This window comes from Panthera uncia, chromosome E3 (genome assembly GCF_023721935.1).
Source record: "Panthera uncia isolate 11264 chromosome E3, Puncia_PCG_1.0, whole genome shotgun sequence".
NCBI classification, from domain to species: domain Eukaryota; kingdom Metazoa; phylum Chordata; class Mammalia; order Carnivora; family Felidae; genus Panthera; species Panthera uncia.
Window position 1 is genome coordinate 3,340,395 of NC_064815.1, and position 18,498 is coordinate 3,358,892.

The 18,498-nt window shown below is 37.8% G+C and overlaps 1 protein-coding gene across 5 annotated transcripts in view; it reads left to right on the forward strand.

Annotated features, from left to right (window-relative positions):
* Positions 1-18,498, forward strand: part of ATF7IP2 (activating transcription factor 7 interacting protein 2) — a 59,653-nt gene that overhangs the window by 19,569 nt on the left and 21,586 nt on the right. For 4 of the 5 annotated variants that reach the window (XM_049638225.1, XM_049638228.1, XM_049638229.1 and 1 more), the window contains exons 5-7: positions 372-506; positions 1,101-1,199; positions 3,063-3,217. In XM_049638225.1, coding sequence (XP_049494182.1) covers positions 372-506; positions 1,101-1,199; positions 3,063-3,217 — 389 coding nt within the window. The remainder of the gene's footprint in view (positions 1-371; positions 507-1,100; positions 1,200-3,062; positions 3,218-18,498) is intronic. The other variant, XM_049638227.1, reaches the window with a different exon arrangement.

An 18,498-nucleotide genomic window follows, 5' to 3' on the forward strand; every position in this document is an offset into this window, starting at 1 on the left:
TCTGTCTCTCAAAAATGAATAAACGTTAAAAAATATATATATAAATGGGATATAGGCTTTTACCTTTCCTTTAATATATATTATGGAATTCAGCTGAAACTACAGGAAACTAAAATTAGCACTGGGAGACGACATTTAATTTTTTCTAACATCTCCATAGATGGTGTGTCTTGCTGAATTTGATATTCAAACTTCTATAAAACTTACTCATACAGTCATATACATAGAAACATAAAAATATGAAAAAAAAAGTATATTTTATTGGTTACAGTAAATCCAAAAAAGAGCAAAGATGTTTTGAAGGGGTAGAAAATAAAATTGTTTTTCAACTTGAAACATGGGGTGTTTGGGTTTTTTTTTTTTAATTCTAGGTCAAACATTTGATTCAACAGGAGATCTATAGTGTAAATTACAAACTATTTGATAACAAACTGAAAGAACTGACTGAACGCATTGGGAGGACACAGTGCAGGAATAAACATGAAGCAGTAGCTGATGAACTCTTCGTAAGTTTCTAATTTCATCTGACTTAATTTGGAAGTGGAATATAGTGATATTTTACCTGTTAGGAAATGGAAACAATAAAGCAGACCCAAGTCTGATCCTTGACCACAAGCATTATGTACTATACCAGAGGCGATAGAATCTATTAGCAATATTGGCCCTTGTGAGATACTTTTAGGAATATTATTCTGTGCTATTCTGTTGTCAGTAATTCTGTGTCGATTGACCTAATACATAGGCAGTTGTGTTTTTTTTAATTCAAAACATATTCTGTATTAGAGCTCCTACAGCCTGTTTCAAACTGTCTCGGGGGGTTTGTTTGGTTCTACTTTTCTAAGGTTACTTGCTGATTGGTGTTTGTACCAACATGAGTGTTACTGTGGCTCAGTTAGAAGTTTGGGTTTTTATCTTCCATTCTTAAATGGTATATCAGCATCAAACATGATTTAAATCTTTGCTTATATAAGAATTTCTCATTTACTTGGGTGGCTACCTAAGTGTTAGAAGACCACTTTGGCAAATACATAGTTTTCCCTTCATCTCTATATATTATTTAGTACTCTGGTTTCATATTTGTTTTCCTCTTTTTCTTCTAGGCGAAAATATCCAAACTTCAAAGACGCATTAAAACAGTATTGCAAACTCAAAAGAATTGCTTGGAACCAAATGTATTAACCAATAACACAGCCTGTAAGGTTGGTATAAACATATAGGAGTTTTAATTACCTCACTGACCCACATTACAGGTAGTTGGATTTTAAGAAAGGAAATGTCGGCTTTAAAGACAATACATTTGTTTTTGGAATGTTCCTACGATGCTGTCTCTGGAGAAGATAGTCTGCAGAGTATCCTCCAAATGCCACTTCTATTTCTTTCATCAAGTGAGTGGAGAGGTAAAAAATAAAGTAAAATAAAGTGAGTAGAGAGGTGATTTGTGATTACCTAGACTGCTCCCATCCCCGCCATTTTATCATGATAAAGAATTTAAAACACACACTACAGCAAAGTTGAAAAAATTTAACAGTGAACACTTGTATACACAGCATCTAAATTCTACCTTTACTATTTTTATGTGTTAATTTTTGTCATATATCTGTCAATCCGTTCATCTCCTAAGCCATCTTTATATTTGGTGCATTCCTAAATACTAACCTGTTTTGTAGCAGAATATATTTCCAAAATATTTCAGCAAGGGTATCATTGGAGTTTGGCATCTGTTTATATTTTTTATATAAAATTTGAATCTAATCTTCAATGTACGTTCACTGAGTTTTTTTCTTGTAGTGTCTTTATATTCTTTGGTATCGTATTTATGGTAGCTAGCCTCAGTATATGAATTGGGAAGCATTCCTACCCCTGTTTCCTGGAAGTTTGTGGTAAAGTTTTTGTTACTGCCTTAAATGTTTGATAGAATCCATCTCTGAAGACTCTCTGGGCGAGAGCCTTTTTTATAGGGAGACTTTTTCTCGAAATGCAACTCTTTAATAGGTACGGGGAAATTCACATTTTTCTCTTTGATCTCGTGTCGTTTTGTAAGTTACCTTCACAAGGAATGTGACCATTTTATCTAAGTTGTTGAATGTGTTGACAAATGATTGACAAAATTTTCTTGTCCCTTTTTTTTTTTAATATTTTTTTTATGTTTATTTCTTTTTGAGAGAGAGAGAGATAGAGCATGAGCAGGGAAGGGGCAGAGAGAGAGGGAGACACAGAACCCGAAGCAGGCTCCAGGCCCTGAGCTGTCAGCACAGAGGCTGACATGGGGCTTGAACCCACAAAACCGTGAGATCATGCCCTGAGCCAAAATCAGGAGTCTGACGCTTAACCCATTGACCCATCCAGGGGCCCCAACTAACACAGATATTTTAAGTACTGCAAGTTCTCAGGGCACCTGGGTAGCTCAGTTGACTTAAGTGTCCAACTCCAGCTCAGGTCATGATCTCACCACGGCTTGTGAGTTCGAGCCCCACATCAAACTCTACGCTGTCAGCAAGTTCTCTCTCTCTCTCTCTGTCCCTCTCTCTCCCCCACCCTCAAAATAAATAAACTTAAAAAAAAAAAATACTGTAAGTTCTCAACCAAAGCATGTACTAAGTACTTCAGCTTCCAAGTTTTAAACAAAACTCACCAACTGGAAGAACAAGTTGGAAATTTGATTTACTTCTGGTTTTCACTTATTATTAGAAGTATAATGAAAGTAAAAATTTGCTTATTAAAGTTTAATGTTTCTGAGTTCCTATAATATAGTCTGATAGGAATAAAACGTTGTATAAGTACTTAGGTATTTATTTTTCTTTTCCATGCAAGCTAACAAGTTCATTTGTTACTATCATTTTTATTTCCTAGAAGTATTTTTAAAATTCATTTTGGCAGAGAAACTGCAATGATTGTCATTAGCCATCGAAATACATATAACTTAACGTATGTTTTGCCATATGTATTCGGGAATATCTTGAGAACATTTTCCAGGTGAAAGTTTAACTAGTAGTTGTGTGTGGAAGAATACAAGTGGTAACACTCCACTCCCTTTCAGTGCTTTCCCCTCACCCAATTAACAGGTTACAAATTCAGAGACGAATTTGGATAAGAGCCCAGAGTCAGTCAGTAGTCCAGATAAAAGAAAGACTTCGGTGAACTCTGAATCTGCTAACCCTTCACAAAATGCGAGTGAAAAGATTAATTTATCAAGGAAACATGATGCTGTTTCTGAAAGGTAGGCATTTCTATAAAAATGCATACTTAACTAAGTAGATGCTCGTAAACCTATGTTTCTCAAGCGTAAAACAGCTTAAATGTTCACATTCATTCTTGTCTGTTGTGAAGGAGTGGAATCGGTTATCCAGGGCTTTTATCGTTGTTTTACATGGTGGTTTTTACTAAATATGGGCACCTGAATGGCTCAGTCGGTAGAACATGTGACTTTTGATCGCTGGGTAGTGGGTTCAAGCTCCACATTGGGAGTAGGGTTTACTTAAAAAGAAAAACAGTACTAAGTCAAGTTTAGAATTGACTAGGGGATTGGGTTTTCCCTTATGCTGTGTTCCAGCTTTGGTATGGGGACCAGAGTGGTCACTTGATCACTCCTGTGGTTTTTGTTCTACACACGGAAAAGTCAAGGTCCTGTGAAACAGTGGCTTACAAAAATTACAGAGAAGACTGAGGCTAGGAAAGTAAGAGTGGAGAAGAAGTGCCTGAAATTATTAGTTTCTTAGAGGTTGAAAGCAGTGTCATGGCAACTTCAAATTAGAGTGAACAGACTAACTTCCTTGTCTAAAAAAAGCATCCAAGGGGAGCCTGGGTGGCTCAGTCAGTTAAGCATCCGACTTCAGCTCAGGTCATGATCTCACAGTTCGTGAGTTCGAGCCCCGCATTGGGCTCTGTACTGACAGCTCAGAGCCTGGATCCTGCTTTGGATTCCGTGTCTCTCTCTGTCTCTGTCTCTGTCTCTCTCTCTCTCTCTCTCTCTCTCTCTGCCCTGCTCATGCTCTGTCTCTCTCTCTCAAAAATGAATAAACTTAAAAAAAAAAAAAAAAAAAGCATCCAAGACCTGGAACCCCTGATCTAGTCTAAAAGATTTGGGGCTGGTAGGGAAGAAATCATTAGGTTTAACAAAGAAACACGATTACTGATTCCAGCCTAGATAGATGATGGGGGGAGGGGCATTTTAGTGACTTCTTTTCTTTGGTGATTTTGAACAGTTTTGGAGCTTTATAATATTATTTATTTATTCTTAACATAAACTCCTTAAAATGTCCTCAGATTTTACTTTTATATGTTAAATTATACTCCAGCTTTTAAAAAGAGAAAAATATGTAACCAAAAATAAATAAAGGATGGCCATTATTTGAAGAACAACACCCTTTCTCCAGATAACTGCGCATACCCAAGGAGGCAGCAAAAGAAGGAGAAGCATCCCAAATCTACACCATTTGCAGTAGATTCTTGGTACTTGGGAATTTACATGCAGTTTTGACTCCTCGGAAGAAACCCTAACATTCCTAATATTCCTAATATTCATTTTAGTTTTGAGCCAGGAAGCTGCTATGAAGAAAGCATTTATTTAGTTTATGAAGGCAGGAGTCCCATTTCATCGAGTCTTTGTTGTTACCACTTCTTTTTTTCTTTTCAATTTTTTAAAAATTATTTTGAGAGAGAGAGTGTGAGCAGGGTAGGGGCAGAGAGAGAGAGAGCATGAGAGAGGATCCTAAGCAGGCTCTGCACAGTCAGTGCACAGAGCCGCACACGGGGCTAGAACCCACGAAACTGCCAGATCATGACCTGAGCCGACATCGGCCGCTTAATCGACTGAGCCACCCGGGCGTCCCTGTTGTTACTACCTCTTAATGTGTGTGCTGAAACTCATCAAGTGACTAAAAAGAAAAATAAAATGCTAGTGATAGAAGTTGAAAAGTGAAGACCCCATGAAAATAGCATTTTGTAGACCAATATGGCAAATTTGTCAGTGGCTTTATCTGATAAGAACAATCTACCTTATGCTCTGTCATGAAGAATCTGCCATTTATGGAACTTGTCCCAGGCAACCATGCTAACAAGTGTGTATAACTTGACCTGGATGGATGGATTCAGTGGTGAGTTTTAAAAACACCCAAGAAAGAAACAACACCGGTGTTAAACTCTTCCAAAGAATAAAAAAAGAGGAAATACTTGAGTTCATTTTATGAGACTAGATACTACAATCTAGCACAATTCTGAGACAAAGTCAATTTTAACATTTTACAGAAATGGAAACCTACAGTCCACTTTTACCCACAAAACAGACACAGGTATCCTAAACAAGACACTAGTAAGCCGAGTCCAATAATCTATAAAAGTTGAGTTTGTCACAGCAATGCTGCCAGGTTGGTTCAACAATAAAAAAAATCAGCGAATGTAATTTGCCAGGACAAGAATCATTGTTAACTCACAATAGAGGTCGGATTTGACAAAATACCTGTTGATGATTAAAAACCAAATTCCTGGCAAACTTGGAATAGGGAGGTAACATCCTTAATCTGATAAAGAATATCTACAAAAACCCTAAAACAGATCTGATGGTGAAATATTGGAAGTATTTCCTTTAAGATATAAAATAGAAGGATGCCTGCGGTCATCACTTTAACCTTCTACTGGATCTCTTGGCTAAAGGAAGAAAAAGAAGTCAAAATATAGAGGGTTTAAAAAGAAGGAAGAAATATTATTGCTATCCTTGGATGATTAGTGTAGGATTATAATGTAGGAAATGCAACATAACTTACAGATACATTATTAGGATTACTAAGAGGTTAGCAACATTGCCAATCTCAAATGTGTAAGAAATCAGTTATATTCCTGTATACCTGATACAAACAATTAGGGAATTATAAGATATTTTTTAAAGATACCACACCAATACAGTAGCACCAAATACAGCCATTAGCTAAGCTAGGAATACATTCAATAAGACATGTAATAACTGAAGAAAATGAACAAAACTTCCAGAGATTTTAAGAAAAATTCAGTGGAGAAATGTACTATGTTTATGGGTTGCCCAATGCAGTATTTATAGAATGTTCTCACTTTTGTTGAAATTAATTTATGGAGTGCAATTCCAATCAGTTCCCCAGTGTGTAATTTTGTGGAACTTGACAAGATGATTTGATTTCTAAAATGTGTGCATAAATGCAGTAGATTAAGAAACCCAAGATGTCCATCAACTAGAGAAACACAAAGGAAGGAGTTTGCCATCAGATGTCAGGACACTACTAAACTGGAGTAATGAGGATAATGTGATACGAGTGATAGACAAATGGAGAATCCTTAAACCTATGCATATATATATATATATATATACATGTATGTGTGTATATGTATATATATATATATATATATATGATCAGTGATGGAGAACGTATGGCACATCATCTGGGACATGAGGGACTTAGTAAATACTGCAGTTACTTTGCTACTCTTGTTGAGGGAAATATGAAAGAAATTGGATCCCTATATCAGACTATACATAAAAATCAATCTCATGTGGATTAGGAACTAAATAACGAAAGGAGAATTATAAAGCTTTTAGAAGGTAATATAGAATGTCTCCATGAACTTCAGATAAGGAAAGATTTCTTAAGACACAAATACCTTTGCAATAAGCGAAAAAATTGATCACATTAAATCTTTTTTTTTTTAATTTACCACATTCAAATTCGAAACTTCTTCTCTCAAGGCACTATAATTTTAGTGAGAAGACAAGCCATCAAGGTGAAGAAGACATATGCAGCACATAGAACCTATTGAGGACTAGTACCCAGAGTATATATATAAAAGAGTTTCAGTGAGTAAGAGCCAGATAATACAAAAGGAAAATGGGCAAAAGACTTGTATGTGTATTTCACAAAAGAGGAATTCCAAATGACCAATAAACATATGAAAAGGTGCTCATTTTCATTAGTAATCAGGGAAATGCAAATTAAAGCCACAATGAGCTGTCATTTCATATCAGGTAAGGAAAAGTAAAACGTTGAAAAATCCAACAACACCAGATGTATTGGAGAGGCTTTGAAATAAAGGGAACTGACTCTGTTTAAAATTTTGTTGTTAGAAGAGCAAATTGGTATAATGCTTTAGAAAAAATTTGGCATTATCTAGGAATATTGAAGATCTGACCATCATTTGACCTCACGTTCCTATCCTTTGAAACATGCCCTTTAAATGTGCAATAGGATATATGCAGAGGAACATTTATTAGCATTTTCCATACTAGTCAAAAACGAGAAGGAAAAAAAGCCCATCTACACTTGAAGTGAATAAATTACAGGAAATCCGCACAGTGGAATTCTGTACGTTAGTGGAAAGGGAGGAACTGCAGTCACATGCAACTGAGTTACTCCCGTAAAAACATTGAATAGTTCGATTCTGTTCAAATGAATGTCAAAAATAGCCAGAAAAATAGAAGTACATTATGTAGGAATTCAAGGCTAGATGGTGAATCTAAAGAATAAAACAAAGAAATTAGCACTACAAATGCTATTTATGGAGATTTATAATACAGGATAGAGGCACGTGGGTTTCTGAAATGCTGATCATATAAAATATATTTACCTGAGCGGTGGTTACATGGGTGCTAGCTTTTTAATTATTAAATTAAACATGTGGTTTAACCCAATTTGAAAATAGTTGCCTATTTATTAGAAAATCTAGATTTATGTTTAATGTAATCTTACTGAAATACGTGGGTTCAGAACTACAGTCTTTCTTCTGTTCTCTTTCATTCCATCTGTTTTATGCTCCTTCTCCCTTGTCTATGTCTGTGTGTTGGTCGCTGTTTTAGCCTTTTGAATCAATCTTGTTTTCCTCTTTCCCCATTACCTTGTTAATTACACATCTTCATTGTTCTTTTAGAAATTGCCCTAAAGATCAGATTTGGATCCTTGACTCTAGTAATCAGAATCTCATATGATTTGCTACCTCTGCCATTTTGTAGGCAGTGCTTGACCTTAGAACCCTGTAACTCCATTTACTGCTCTCACTCCATCTTTTGTGTTTTCACACATTTTCATTTTACATTACAGTCGACACTCGAATAATGCAGCATCGACCCCACGCACAAAACTTCACACATAACTTTTGACTCCCCAAAAATGTTAACTACTAATAGCCTACTGTTAACTGGAAGCCTTACTTAAAATAAACAATTAAACATTTTGTATGTACTATATATTATACTGTATTTTTACAGTACTGCCATCTAGAGAAAAAATATTAAAAATCATAAGAGAAAATACACTTGGGGTACTGTACTTTATTGATCGAAAAAATTTCCACCTGTAAGTGGACATGCACAGTTCAAACCCTTGTTGTTCAAAGTCCTCTGTATTTTAAATCTCACAAGACAGTATCACTGTTGTTTCTTTTTAATGTTTTTATTTTTGAGACAGAGAGAGGCAGACCATGAGCAGGGGAGGGGCAGAGAGAGAGGGAGACACAGAATCTCAAGCAGGCTCCAGGCTCTGAGCTGTCAGCACAGAGCCCGACATGGGGCTCGAACTCATGGACTGTGAGATCATGCCCTGAGCGGAAGTCGGATGCTTCACCAACTGAGCCACCCAGGCGCCTGGTATCACTGCTTTGTTACAGTCATTACTCAGAGTTACCCACATATTTACCACTCCTGTTGCTCTTCATTTCTTCCTGTATTTCTGTCTTTCGATCTGCGGTAATTTTCCGTCTGCCTGAAGAACTTTGTTCTTTGTTATTTCTTTTTTTAGTTTTGCTCAAGATAAATTTTGTCAGGTTTTTTTGGTTTGGAAACAATACCATTCTGTCTTTTTTTTTTTTTAAGTTTATTTATTTGAGAGAGAGACAGACAGAGCGCAAGTGGGGGAGGAGCAGAGAGGGAGAAAGAGAGAGAATCCCAAGCAGACTCCACATAGCGCAGAGCCCGATGTGGGGCTCGAACTCATAAATTATGAGATCAAGACCTGAGCAGAAGTCAGATGCTTAACTGAGCAGAAATCAGATGCTTATCTGACTGAGCCACCTGGGTGCCCTCATTTTGTCTATATTTTTAAAGACTATTTTAACATAGGTATTGACTTGTAGGTAGTTATTTGCTTTCAGAACTTTCAAGATGTCTTTACCTCTGAATTCTACCATCTCTGTTGAAAAGTTAGCTTCAGTCTGATTGTTGTTTCTTCAAAGATTGTGTCTGTATTTCTGCTTTTAAGATATCCTACTTACCTTTGGTTTTCATTAGTGCACTATGATGCTAGTTGTGGGGGCTTGGGTTTAGTGTTTGGTTTTTAATTTATCTCGATTGGGACTCACCGTTTTCATGAATCTGGTTTTATGTCTTCCACTATCTTTGGAAAAATCTTGGCCATTGTCTCTTCAGATATTCCTTCGGCACCATTCCATCTCTTCTCCCCTCCGGTATTTCAATTACTTGCTTCTCTGTAGCCGCCATGTCTTCTGTTCTCCAGGCTTCAGGCTGGATATTTCCTATTGACCTATTTTCCAGTTTATTAATCCTCTCTTCAGCTGGAGCCCGCTTGGATTCCCTCTCTCCCTCTCTCTGTGCTCCTCTCCCACTTGTGCTCTCTCTCAAAAACAAACAAACAAACAAACAAACAAACATTAAAAAAAAAAAAAAAACCAGCCATCACTGGTGTCAATCAGTAGAACAGTTTTATAAAAGTCACATGTCTGAATGGTCATGGGATTCCAATCTTCAGTGTGCAGATACACAGATTAGCTTCTCAGGGTAAGTATTAACAGTTTATATACACACACAAACAGACACACTTTTCTACATGCATATATATACACACACATTTATATAAATAATTTTTAAAAATTAAGTTAATTGACATAATGCCCACTGAAAACTACAAAAGATAAATGTATAGTGTGGCAAATGTATAGCTTAGAAAATAAAAACATTTTGTAACTATCTCTTGGGTCAAACCAGTGCCATCCATTCTGCCTCATGCCTCACTCCTAATCACCAATCCTACTCCTACCAGAGCGACCTAAGTAACACTATCTGAACTTTTAACCTAAGTTTTTGGTTGGTTTTCACCTTTATAGAAATGGAGTCAGACTCAGGGAACACATTGGTGTCTTGCCTCTTTTGTCCAACATTATATATCGTGAGGCTCATCCATGCTCCACTGAGCAGCAATGATGTGTTCATTCTCTTTTCTGTATAATGTTCATCATATGAATATACCTCAGTTTACTTATTCGTGGGCACCTGGTTTGTTTGCAGATTGGGGAAATTATGAGTAGTGCTGTTATGAACATTCCTTTACATGTGTTTTGGTGAATGTACGTACACACATTTCTGTTGCCTGGAAATGGAATTGGTAGGTCCTAGAGTATATATGTACTTTCAGGTTTAATAGATATTACCAAACACATTACCAGGGAAAGCATACCAAAGCTGTATTTCCATTAGAAAGGATAATGAGGTGGTTGTTCTCCCATATCCTTGCCATCACTTGATATTCTCTTTTTTGCTTCGCCACACTGGTATGTTGATAACACCACGTATTGGTTGTGAATTTGTATTTCCTTCTAATAATGTAGTGAAGTACAAGTTATGGTTGTGAGCCATTCTAATACCTTTTATGAAGTGTCTCTAAGACTTTTGCATGTTTTCCCTTTGAGTTGCCTGTCTTACATTTTTTGTCAGATATGTTTACAATGAATACCTTTTTCTAGTCCCAAGTCCTTCCACTTTCTTTCTTTTTTTTTTTTTTAACGTTTTTATTTATTTTTGAGACAGAGAGAGACAGAGCATGAATGGGGGAGGGGCAGAGAGAGAGGGAGACACAGAATCAGAAGCAGGCTCGAGGCTCTGAGCTGTCAGCCCAGAGCCCGACGCGGGGCTCGAACTCTCAGACTGTGAGATCGTGACCTGAGCCGAAGTCGGACGCTTAACCGACTGAGCCACCCAGGCGCCCCTTCCACTTTCTTAATAGTGTCTTTATATGAATTGACTTGTTAGTTTCAATGTAGTCTTTTTTTTCCATAGTTTCTGCTTTTCTGATGAATGTTCCATCTGGCTTTAACTATATCTCTGTCTTTCCTCACTATTCTTAAAAGTATTAATTATAGTTTTTTTAATGTCCTTGTGTTAAAACTGCAGCATCCACATCATCTGTGTAACTGTTGCTATTGCTGTTCTGTCAGTTTCTGGTCATTTGATTCTGTTTTTTGGCACACTTGATAATTTCTGAAAAATTGGTGAGGCTCTGGAATGATATACTGTACACAAGGTTCATTCTGTCCTCTGGCAGAGTAGGGCCTGGTCACCTAAGCTCCTCAGAGAATGGTATAAATTTAGGCTTGTTGTGAATGTGGCAAGGTTCCTTCTACCTTTCATTCACTCTGGCTCTTAAGACATAACACTATGTTTTGTTTTGTTTTGTATGGAACAAACATATGTGAAACTTAAAAAAAACAAAACAAAACAAAAAACCTAGCCCTCCATGGATTCCTGGCTGAAAGCTTGGAGCATTCACTAGGTCCCTCCACTTTAGTGGGTCTCAAATTGCAATCTTTACCGCCCCAGCCCAGTGAAAAAGCCAAAAATTCCACTCTGCTTTTTAAAGTCTTCTGCTTGGTTTCTTAGACTCCTAAAATAGCACTGTACTGTATTTGGGTTGCCTAGGTGGCTCAGTTGGAGGGGCATGTGACTTACAGTTTTCAAGCCCCAACATGGGGATAGAGATTACCTAAATAAATAAACTTAAAAAAAATACTAGAAATACTTTACAAATGTTAAATGAAGAATTTTGAGATTGATAAAGAGATTTTGACTCTGGTGTAATGAACATCTGAAAAGAATTGCTTATGGTTAAGCAACAAAATAAGTATAGTTATCAGTCTTTCAACCATATGATCACTATTACTAGTAGAAAGAAATACATACAAAACAGGTTTGTTAGAGACCAAAAGTGGATAGAAGATTAAAATGTTCTTAATCAAATTTCGATCTAAACATTTGTTTTTATTTACTGAACTTAGAAATGATGGCTATTAGACTCTCTTATTGATAAATTTGGGGAAAAATTATTGAATTAAATCTGCTTTAAAATGTGCATTTAAACCAGTTGATTTCACAAAACTAAAGGGAGCATGTAGGAAATGTTCACTTCTGTCCATGAAGTATTAATTACTACAGGAATTGTTCTTTGATTGTCAACAAACAGAAAACCAAACTAAAAAAGAAAAAGAATTGTGTTCAGAAATGTTCAACAGGGAGCATAAGACTGTGTTCCCTGGGGAAAGGGAAGCACCTGAAATGTACCCTACAGTGTTCAAGCTTACTGCCCAGAGGCATTTCGCAGGTTGAAAGACAGGGGCAGGAAGAGCCCAAACAGCCTACAGGTCTTGCTACATTTATTTATTTATTTTTACATGTTTATTGTCTATTTTGAGAGAGAGAGAGTGAGCAGGGGAGGGACAGAGGGGGAGAGAGAAAGCATCCCAAGCAGGTTCCACGCTGTCAGCACAGAGCCCAACATGGGGCTCAGGTCACAGATTGTGAGATTGTGACCTGAGCTGAAACCAAGAACCCAATGTTTAACCTACTGAGCCACCCAGGTACACCTGAGATCTTGCTACATTTAGATCAGAGACTTGGAAGTCTGAGTTGGCTAGAATTGTGAGGCAGAACAGTGATGAAAAGAAACTGTGTAAAGATAGAGGTCTGATGACTTGCAAAGGCACCCTCTTGAGTTATTGTTTGAATACAGATCTTTACGTGCAAAGGATGAAACTTCAAGAGGCTGGGAAAAGAACCACTGAAAAGAAGAAGACCAAACATTTCTTGGGTATTGTACAGGGTAGGAACATTTTGCTTTCCCTCTGGCTACAATGAAGAAACTTAAAGTATGAACACCAGGTAGAGTCTTGAGGTGGGCATGCTATAGTGGGGCTGGCTTCATCCTCAAAACTGCAGTGGACCTACTCCCAAAAAACTGAAAGGACACCAAGGATGAAACTAATCCTGAGTATTTAACTGCATGCCGGAATCAAGTCCAGCATTCTTTGAAAGAATGAAAGGTCATCCATCACTCAACAGTGTAAATTTTACAATGTCTGGCACCTTTAACGGGGATGCAAAGTAGCCAAAAATATAATTCATAGCAAGGAGAAAACTGAAATGATAGAAACAGACCTGGAAACAGTATGTTTGATGGACAACCACAATATGAAACAGCTATTAACCTGTATAGCGTTCATGTCCTACGATAGAAAGGAAGATGGAGGATGTAAAAAACAACAACAAAAACACCCAAGTTGAACTTCTAGAGGTGAAAAACACAGTAAATGCAGAGTACACTGATTAGGATTAAGAACAGAAGAGATAATTACTCATTTAAAAAACAGTGGAATAGTACTAGAAACTGTTCAAACAAAAGCATGGGGAGGTAAAAGACTAACAAAGAAAAAAATGAACAGAGCATCAGAGACCTTTGGAACATATACACTTTATTGTGTGAGAGAGAAAGAGAGTGTATGCAGGCGGGGAGAGGGGCAGAGAGAGGGAGACAGAGAATCCCACGCAGGCTCCGCACCGTCAGCACAGAGCCCTATACAGGGCTGGATCCCAGGAACCTGAAAGATCATGACCTGAGCTGAAATCAAGAGTTGGACACTCAACCAAATGAGCCATCCAGGCGCCCCAGTGACAAGATCTTAAAAGCAGCCAGAAAGAAAAGACTCCTTACATAGAAAGGAACAAAAAAAGTAAGATAAGGAGACTTCTTGCTGTGCACTATGCAAACTAGAAGGCATTTCTAAAGCATTGGAATGAAGACATCTCTAAAGCATTGAAAGAAAAATGACCCATTAAAATTTTTACACTCCTGTGAAAATACCTTTCAGACATGTAGGGGGAAACAGACATTTTCCCACTAAAAAAAGGTGAATATAGGGGGATGGAGAATATATCAGCAGCAGACCTGCACTGCAAGAAATGTTAAAGGAAGTTCTGTAGGCAGAAGGAAAACAAAACCAAATGGAAATGTGGATCTATGCAAAGGTAAAGAGATGCAGAGTGCTGGATATTGTAAATATGTGGGTAATGTATTTTTCTGTGTTTCCATATAGGGTATATATGCGTGTATATAGTATACTGTTCCTCTATATTACATGGTGTGTGTGTGTGTATGTATATGTGTGTATATATGTTATATAAGTCCTGTTTAATACAGTGTTTCTGCATACAGGCCACAGATAGTTGGAATTTCAAATTTAAAATCCATCCTATTTACAATAATGTCAAAGAACATGATATACATAGGGCTAAGATTACTAAAATATCTGTAAGACCTAATTTCAAAACTACAAAGTAGATATCAGGTTTGTGATGCAGCATGCAGGGAGTCGTCACTCCATTCTAACGACAGGTAAAAAAGCTGAACAAATTGAAAAATCAACAGCTCTTCTTAGAACCACTAGAGAAGAAGTAAGGTCACAGAGCAACGTTCCCCCCCCCTCCCCCCCCCACCAATGGAGAGGACAACAGGCAGAAATAGTCATCACGACATCCAGGAACGAGAGCAGAAGACTCCGTGGGAACCAGTCCCAGGGTAGGAAAACCTAAACTGTAATTGCTGGAGGCTCAGTGTAGACAAATCAAGAGTTAGCAACTCCAGGTGGGGCTTTGCCAGGGCCTCACGGTGAATACTGGAGAAAAATCCCCTCGTGCTTATAGAGGCGGGTAGTGAAAGGAAGCTTCTAAAGTACACCAGAGCACTGTGTTCTTAACAAGGCCTGTCCTAGAGAGAAACTGTTACCAGAACTTAACCTACCTGGGGGAAAGGAAATGTCCAGTTCCTGCTCCCTCTGGCCTTCCATCTGGAGGAAGTAAATACGCAACTCCACCTGCTCCAGCCATCCTGTCCCGCCTGAACGGTGTCGGGGACTGAGAAGCACTGGTGAAGTCCACACTCCAAGGGCACAGGCTTACTTAAAAGCTGAGAGCTAATCACAGGACCAGTAGAAGCTTCCCCTCCCTACCCCGTCTTATTAATGCATTACCAATGACCTTTTTATCATAGTTCCTTTCACCCAGTATATCATGTCCCCCTTTCAACAACAACAAAATATCACAAGACATACTAAAAGGCAAGAAACACGATTTGAAGGACTTAAACAAGCATCAGAAGCAGAGTCAGAAATGTTCAAATTATCAGACTAGGAATTTTGAAAAATTACCACTTTGCTAAGGGCTTTAATGAAAAAAAAGGGTAGAAAAAAATGCAAGAACAGGTAGATAATGTAAGCAGAGAACCGGAAACTTTATGAAGAAGAAGTGCTTGAGATCCAAAGAGCAACAAGAATGCCTTTGATTGGCTTATTAGAATAGACATTGCTGAGGAAAGCTTCACTGAGCTTGAGAATGACAATAGAAGCTTGAAAACAGAAAAGCAAAGAGAAAAAGACAACAGAAATCTCCAAGAAGTTGGGACAACTACAAACGAAGGCACATAAGCAAAATGGGAACACCAGAAGGATAGAAAAGGGGAGGAGGCTGATAGAAGGAGTAAAAGTAGTATTTCAAGCAATCACGACGAAGAATTTCTACCAAATTAATGTTAGATACCAAGTCACAGAACCTGCAATCTCAGAAAACACCAAGCAGGATAAATATTAAAACAAAACAAAATAAAACAAAAAAACCTACATTTGGGCATACGATTTTTAAAATTCCGAAAATCAAAGATAAAATCTTGAAAAAAGCCAGAGGAAAAAAACACCTTACCCATAGTTGAGCAAAGATAAGAATTACCTCCAACTTCTCCTTAGAAATGATGTAAGCACGAAGAGGGTGGAGTGAAATGTTGAGAGAACAAAAAACCACCAACTTAAAATTCTGTACTCTGTGACATTCTCCTTCAGAATCAAAGGAGAAATACAAACTTTCTCAGACAAACAAAAGTTTAGTGTGCTTGTTGCCTGTAGACCTGCCTTGCAAGAAATGTTAAAAATTCTTTACAGAGAAGGAAAATAAATCAGATAAGCAGATCTACAGAAAGAAAAGAAGATTGTCAGAGACATAATAAGCAAAGGTAGAGTGCAAGCTTTTATTCATCTTATTAAGTGATTTGACAAGAGTTTGTTGGAAGCAATGGCAACAGTGTATTTATGTATGTGTGTGTTTGTTTAAATGAAATGAACGATAGCAATGATACATGGAAAAGGCAGGAGAGATTAGGAATATTTTGTTATTGGGAGGTACTTGCCCTACTTGTGAAGCAGCATAGTGTTATTTGCCAGTAGTCTTGGATTCGTTGTAAACGTATAGACTCTAAGGGAACCATCTAAAAAAGAAGTATAACTGATAGGCTAAGAAAGGAGAGAAAATAGAATCATATAAAATGTAATTTTATTCGTCACTGCCAAAACTTGGAAGCAACCAAGATGTCCTTCATTATATAAATAAACCGATACATTCAAGACAATGGAATATTACACGATACTCAAGAAGAAATGAGCTCTCCAACTATGAAAAGATCCAGAAAAAACTTAAATGCATATTGCTAAATGAAAAAAGTCAATTTGAGAAGGCTGTATATACTGTGATGCTAACTACATGACATTCTAGAAGAGACAAAACTATGGAGACACTAAAAGGATCAAATGCCACCAGTGAGTTAGGAGAAAAGAATAGGTGAAGCACAGGGACTCGTAGGGCAGTGACACTATTGTCTATGGTTCTATAATGGTGGATATATATCATTTTACATTTGTCAAAACTCATGGAATTTTCACCACGAAGAGTGAACCCGATTGTAGAGTGTGGACTTTGACAATGATAATGATGTGTCAGTATAGGTTCATCATCTGTAACAAGCATACCACCGTGATATAGGATTTTGATGGGGAAGTTGTGGGCGAGAGGTTGGTTAGGGACAATAAGTACATGGGAACTCTCTGGACCTTCCACTTAACTTTGCTATAAACCTAAAGCTGCTCTTAAAAAACTCATCTGTTAGTTTTTAAAAGTACAAGAAATTGCTGAAATTAAAGGAGACCTAAATATAGGGTGAGCTACGTCATGTTTACAAATCAGAAAATTCATTATTAATGTCACTTCACCCAAACTGTTCTATACGTTTAGTGGAGTCTCAATCAAAATCCTGGTGGCCTTTTTTTTTTTTTTTATAGATAGTAACAAGCTGATTGAAAACTTACATAAAATGCAAAAGATCTACAAGATGAAAGCAGTGTTAGAAGAACAAAGTTGAAAGGCATGCACTACCTAAGTTTAAGACTTTTATAAAGTGGGAGCACTTAGGTGGCACAGTCGGTTAAGTGTCCGACTTCAACTCAGGTCATGATCTCAAGGTCTGTGAGTTTGAGCCTCGCGTCGGGCACTGTGCTCAAAGCTCAGAGCCTGGAGCCTGCTTCAGATTCTGTGTCTCCCTCTCTCTCTGCCCCTCCCCCACTCACGCTCTGTCTCTCTCCCTCTCTCAAAAATAAACATTAAAAAAAAAAGACTTTTATAAAGTTATAGTCATTAAGACAGCACTTACGTGGTGGTGTTTAGGATAGACCTACAAATCGGTGGACAGGTTAGAGAATATGCACATGATCCAGTGGTTTTCAACAAAAATTCCCAAGGTAATTTGTTGGAAAAAAGATAGTCTTTTCAACAACTGTTGCAGGAATAACCAGAAGGGAAAAGTGAACCTCCACTCTTAGCTTACACCATATACAAAAATAATTTGAAATGGATCATAGACCTAAATACAAAAGCTCAAATTTAAAACATCTATAAGTAAGTGGTGTAGGGGCGCCTGGGTGGCTCATTCAGTTAAGCATCTGACTTTGGCTCTGGTGAGGATCTCACGGTTTGTGAGTTTGAGCCCCACATCGGGCTCTATGCTGACAGCTTGAAGCCTGGAGCCTGCTTTGGATTCTGTGTCTCCCTCTCTTTGCCCCTCCCCTGCTCACACTCTGTCTCTCTCAAATAAACATTAATTTTTTTTTTTTTTAATTTAGAAAGTGGTGTAACTCTGTGCATAGAAAATTCATCTAACAATTTTATGGGCTCAATGAAATTTTTGTCAAGATTTCCTTAAAGATTCTGATTTTAAATATCAAACTCAGGAAAGTAGTAGGGGCACCTGGGTGGCTCAGTCGGTTGAATGTCTGACTCTTGATCTGAGCTCAGGTCTTGATCTCAGGGTTGTGAGTTTAAGGCCTGTGGGAACCCATGCCCAGGGTGGAGCCTACTTTAAAAAAAAGGAAAGACGGAATTATGTTTAGGCCTCTCTTATTTCAGGGCACCTGGATGGCTCAGTGGGTTAAGCATCCAACTCTTGATTTCAGCTCGTGGTTCATGAGATTGAGCTCTTTGCTGACAGCCCAGAGCCTGCTTGGGATTCTCTCTCCCTCGCTCTCTCCTCCTCCCTCATTCTCATTCTCATTCTCATTCTCATTCATTCTCTCTCTCTCTCTCTCTCTCTCTCTCTCTCTCTCTCTCTCTCTCTC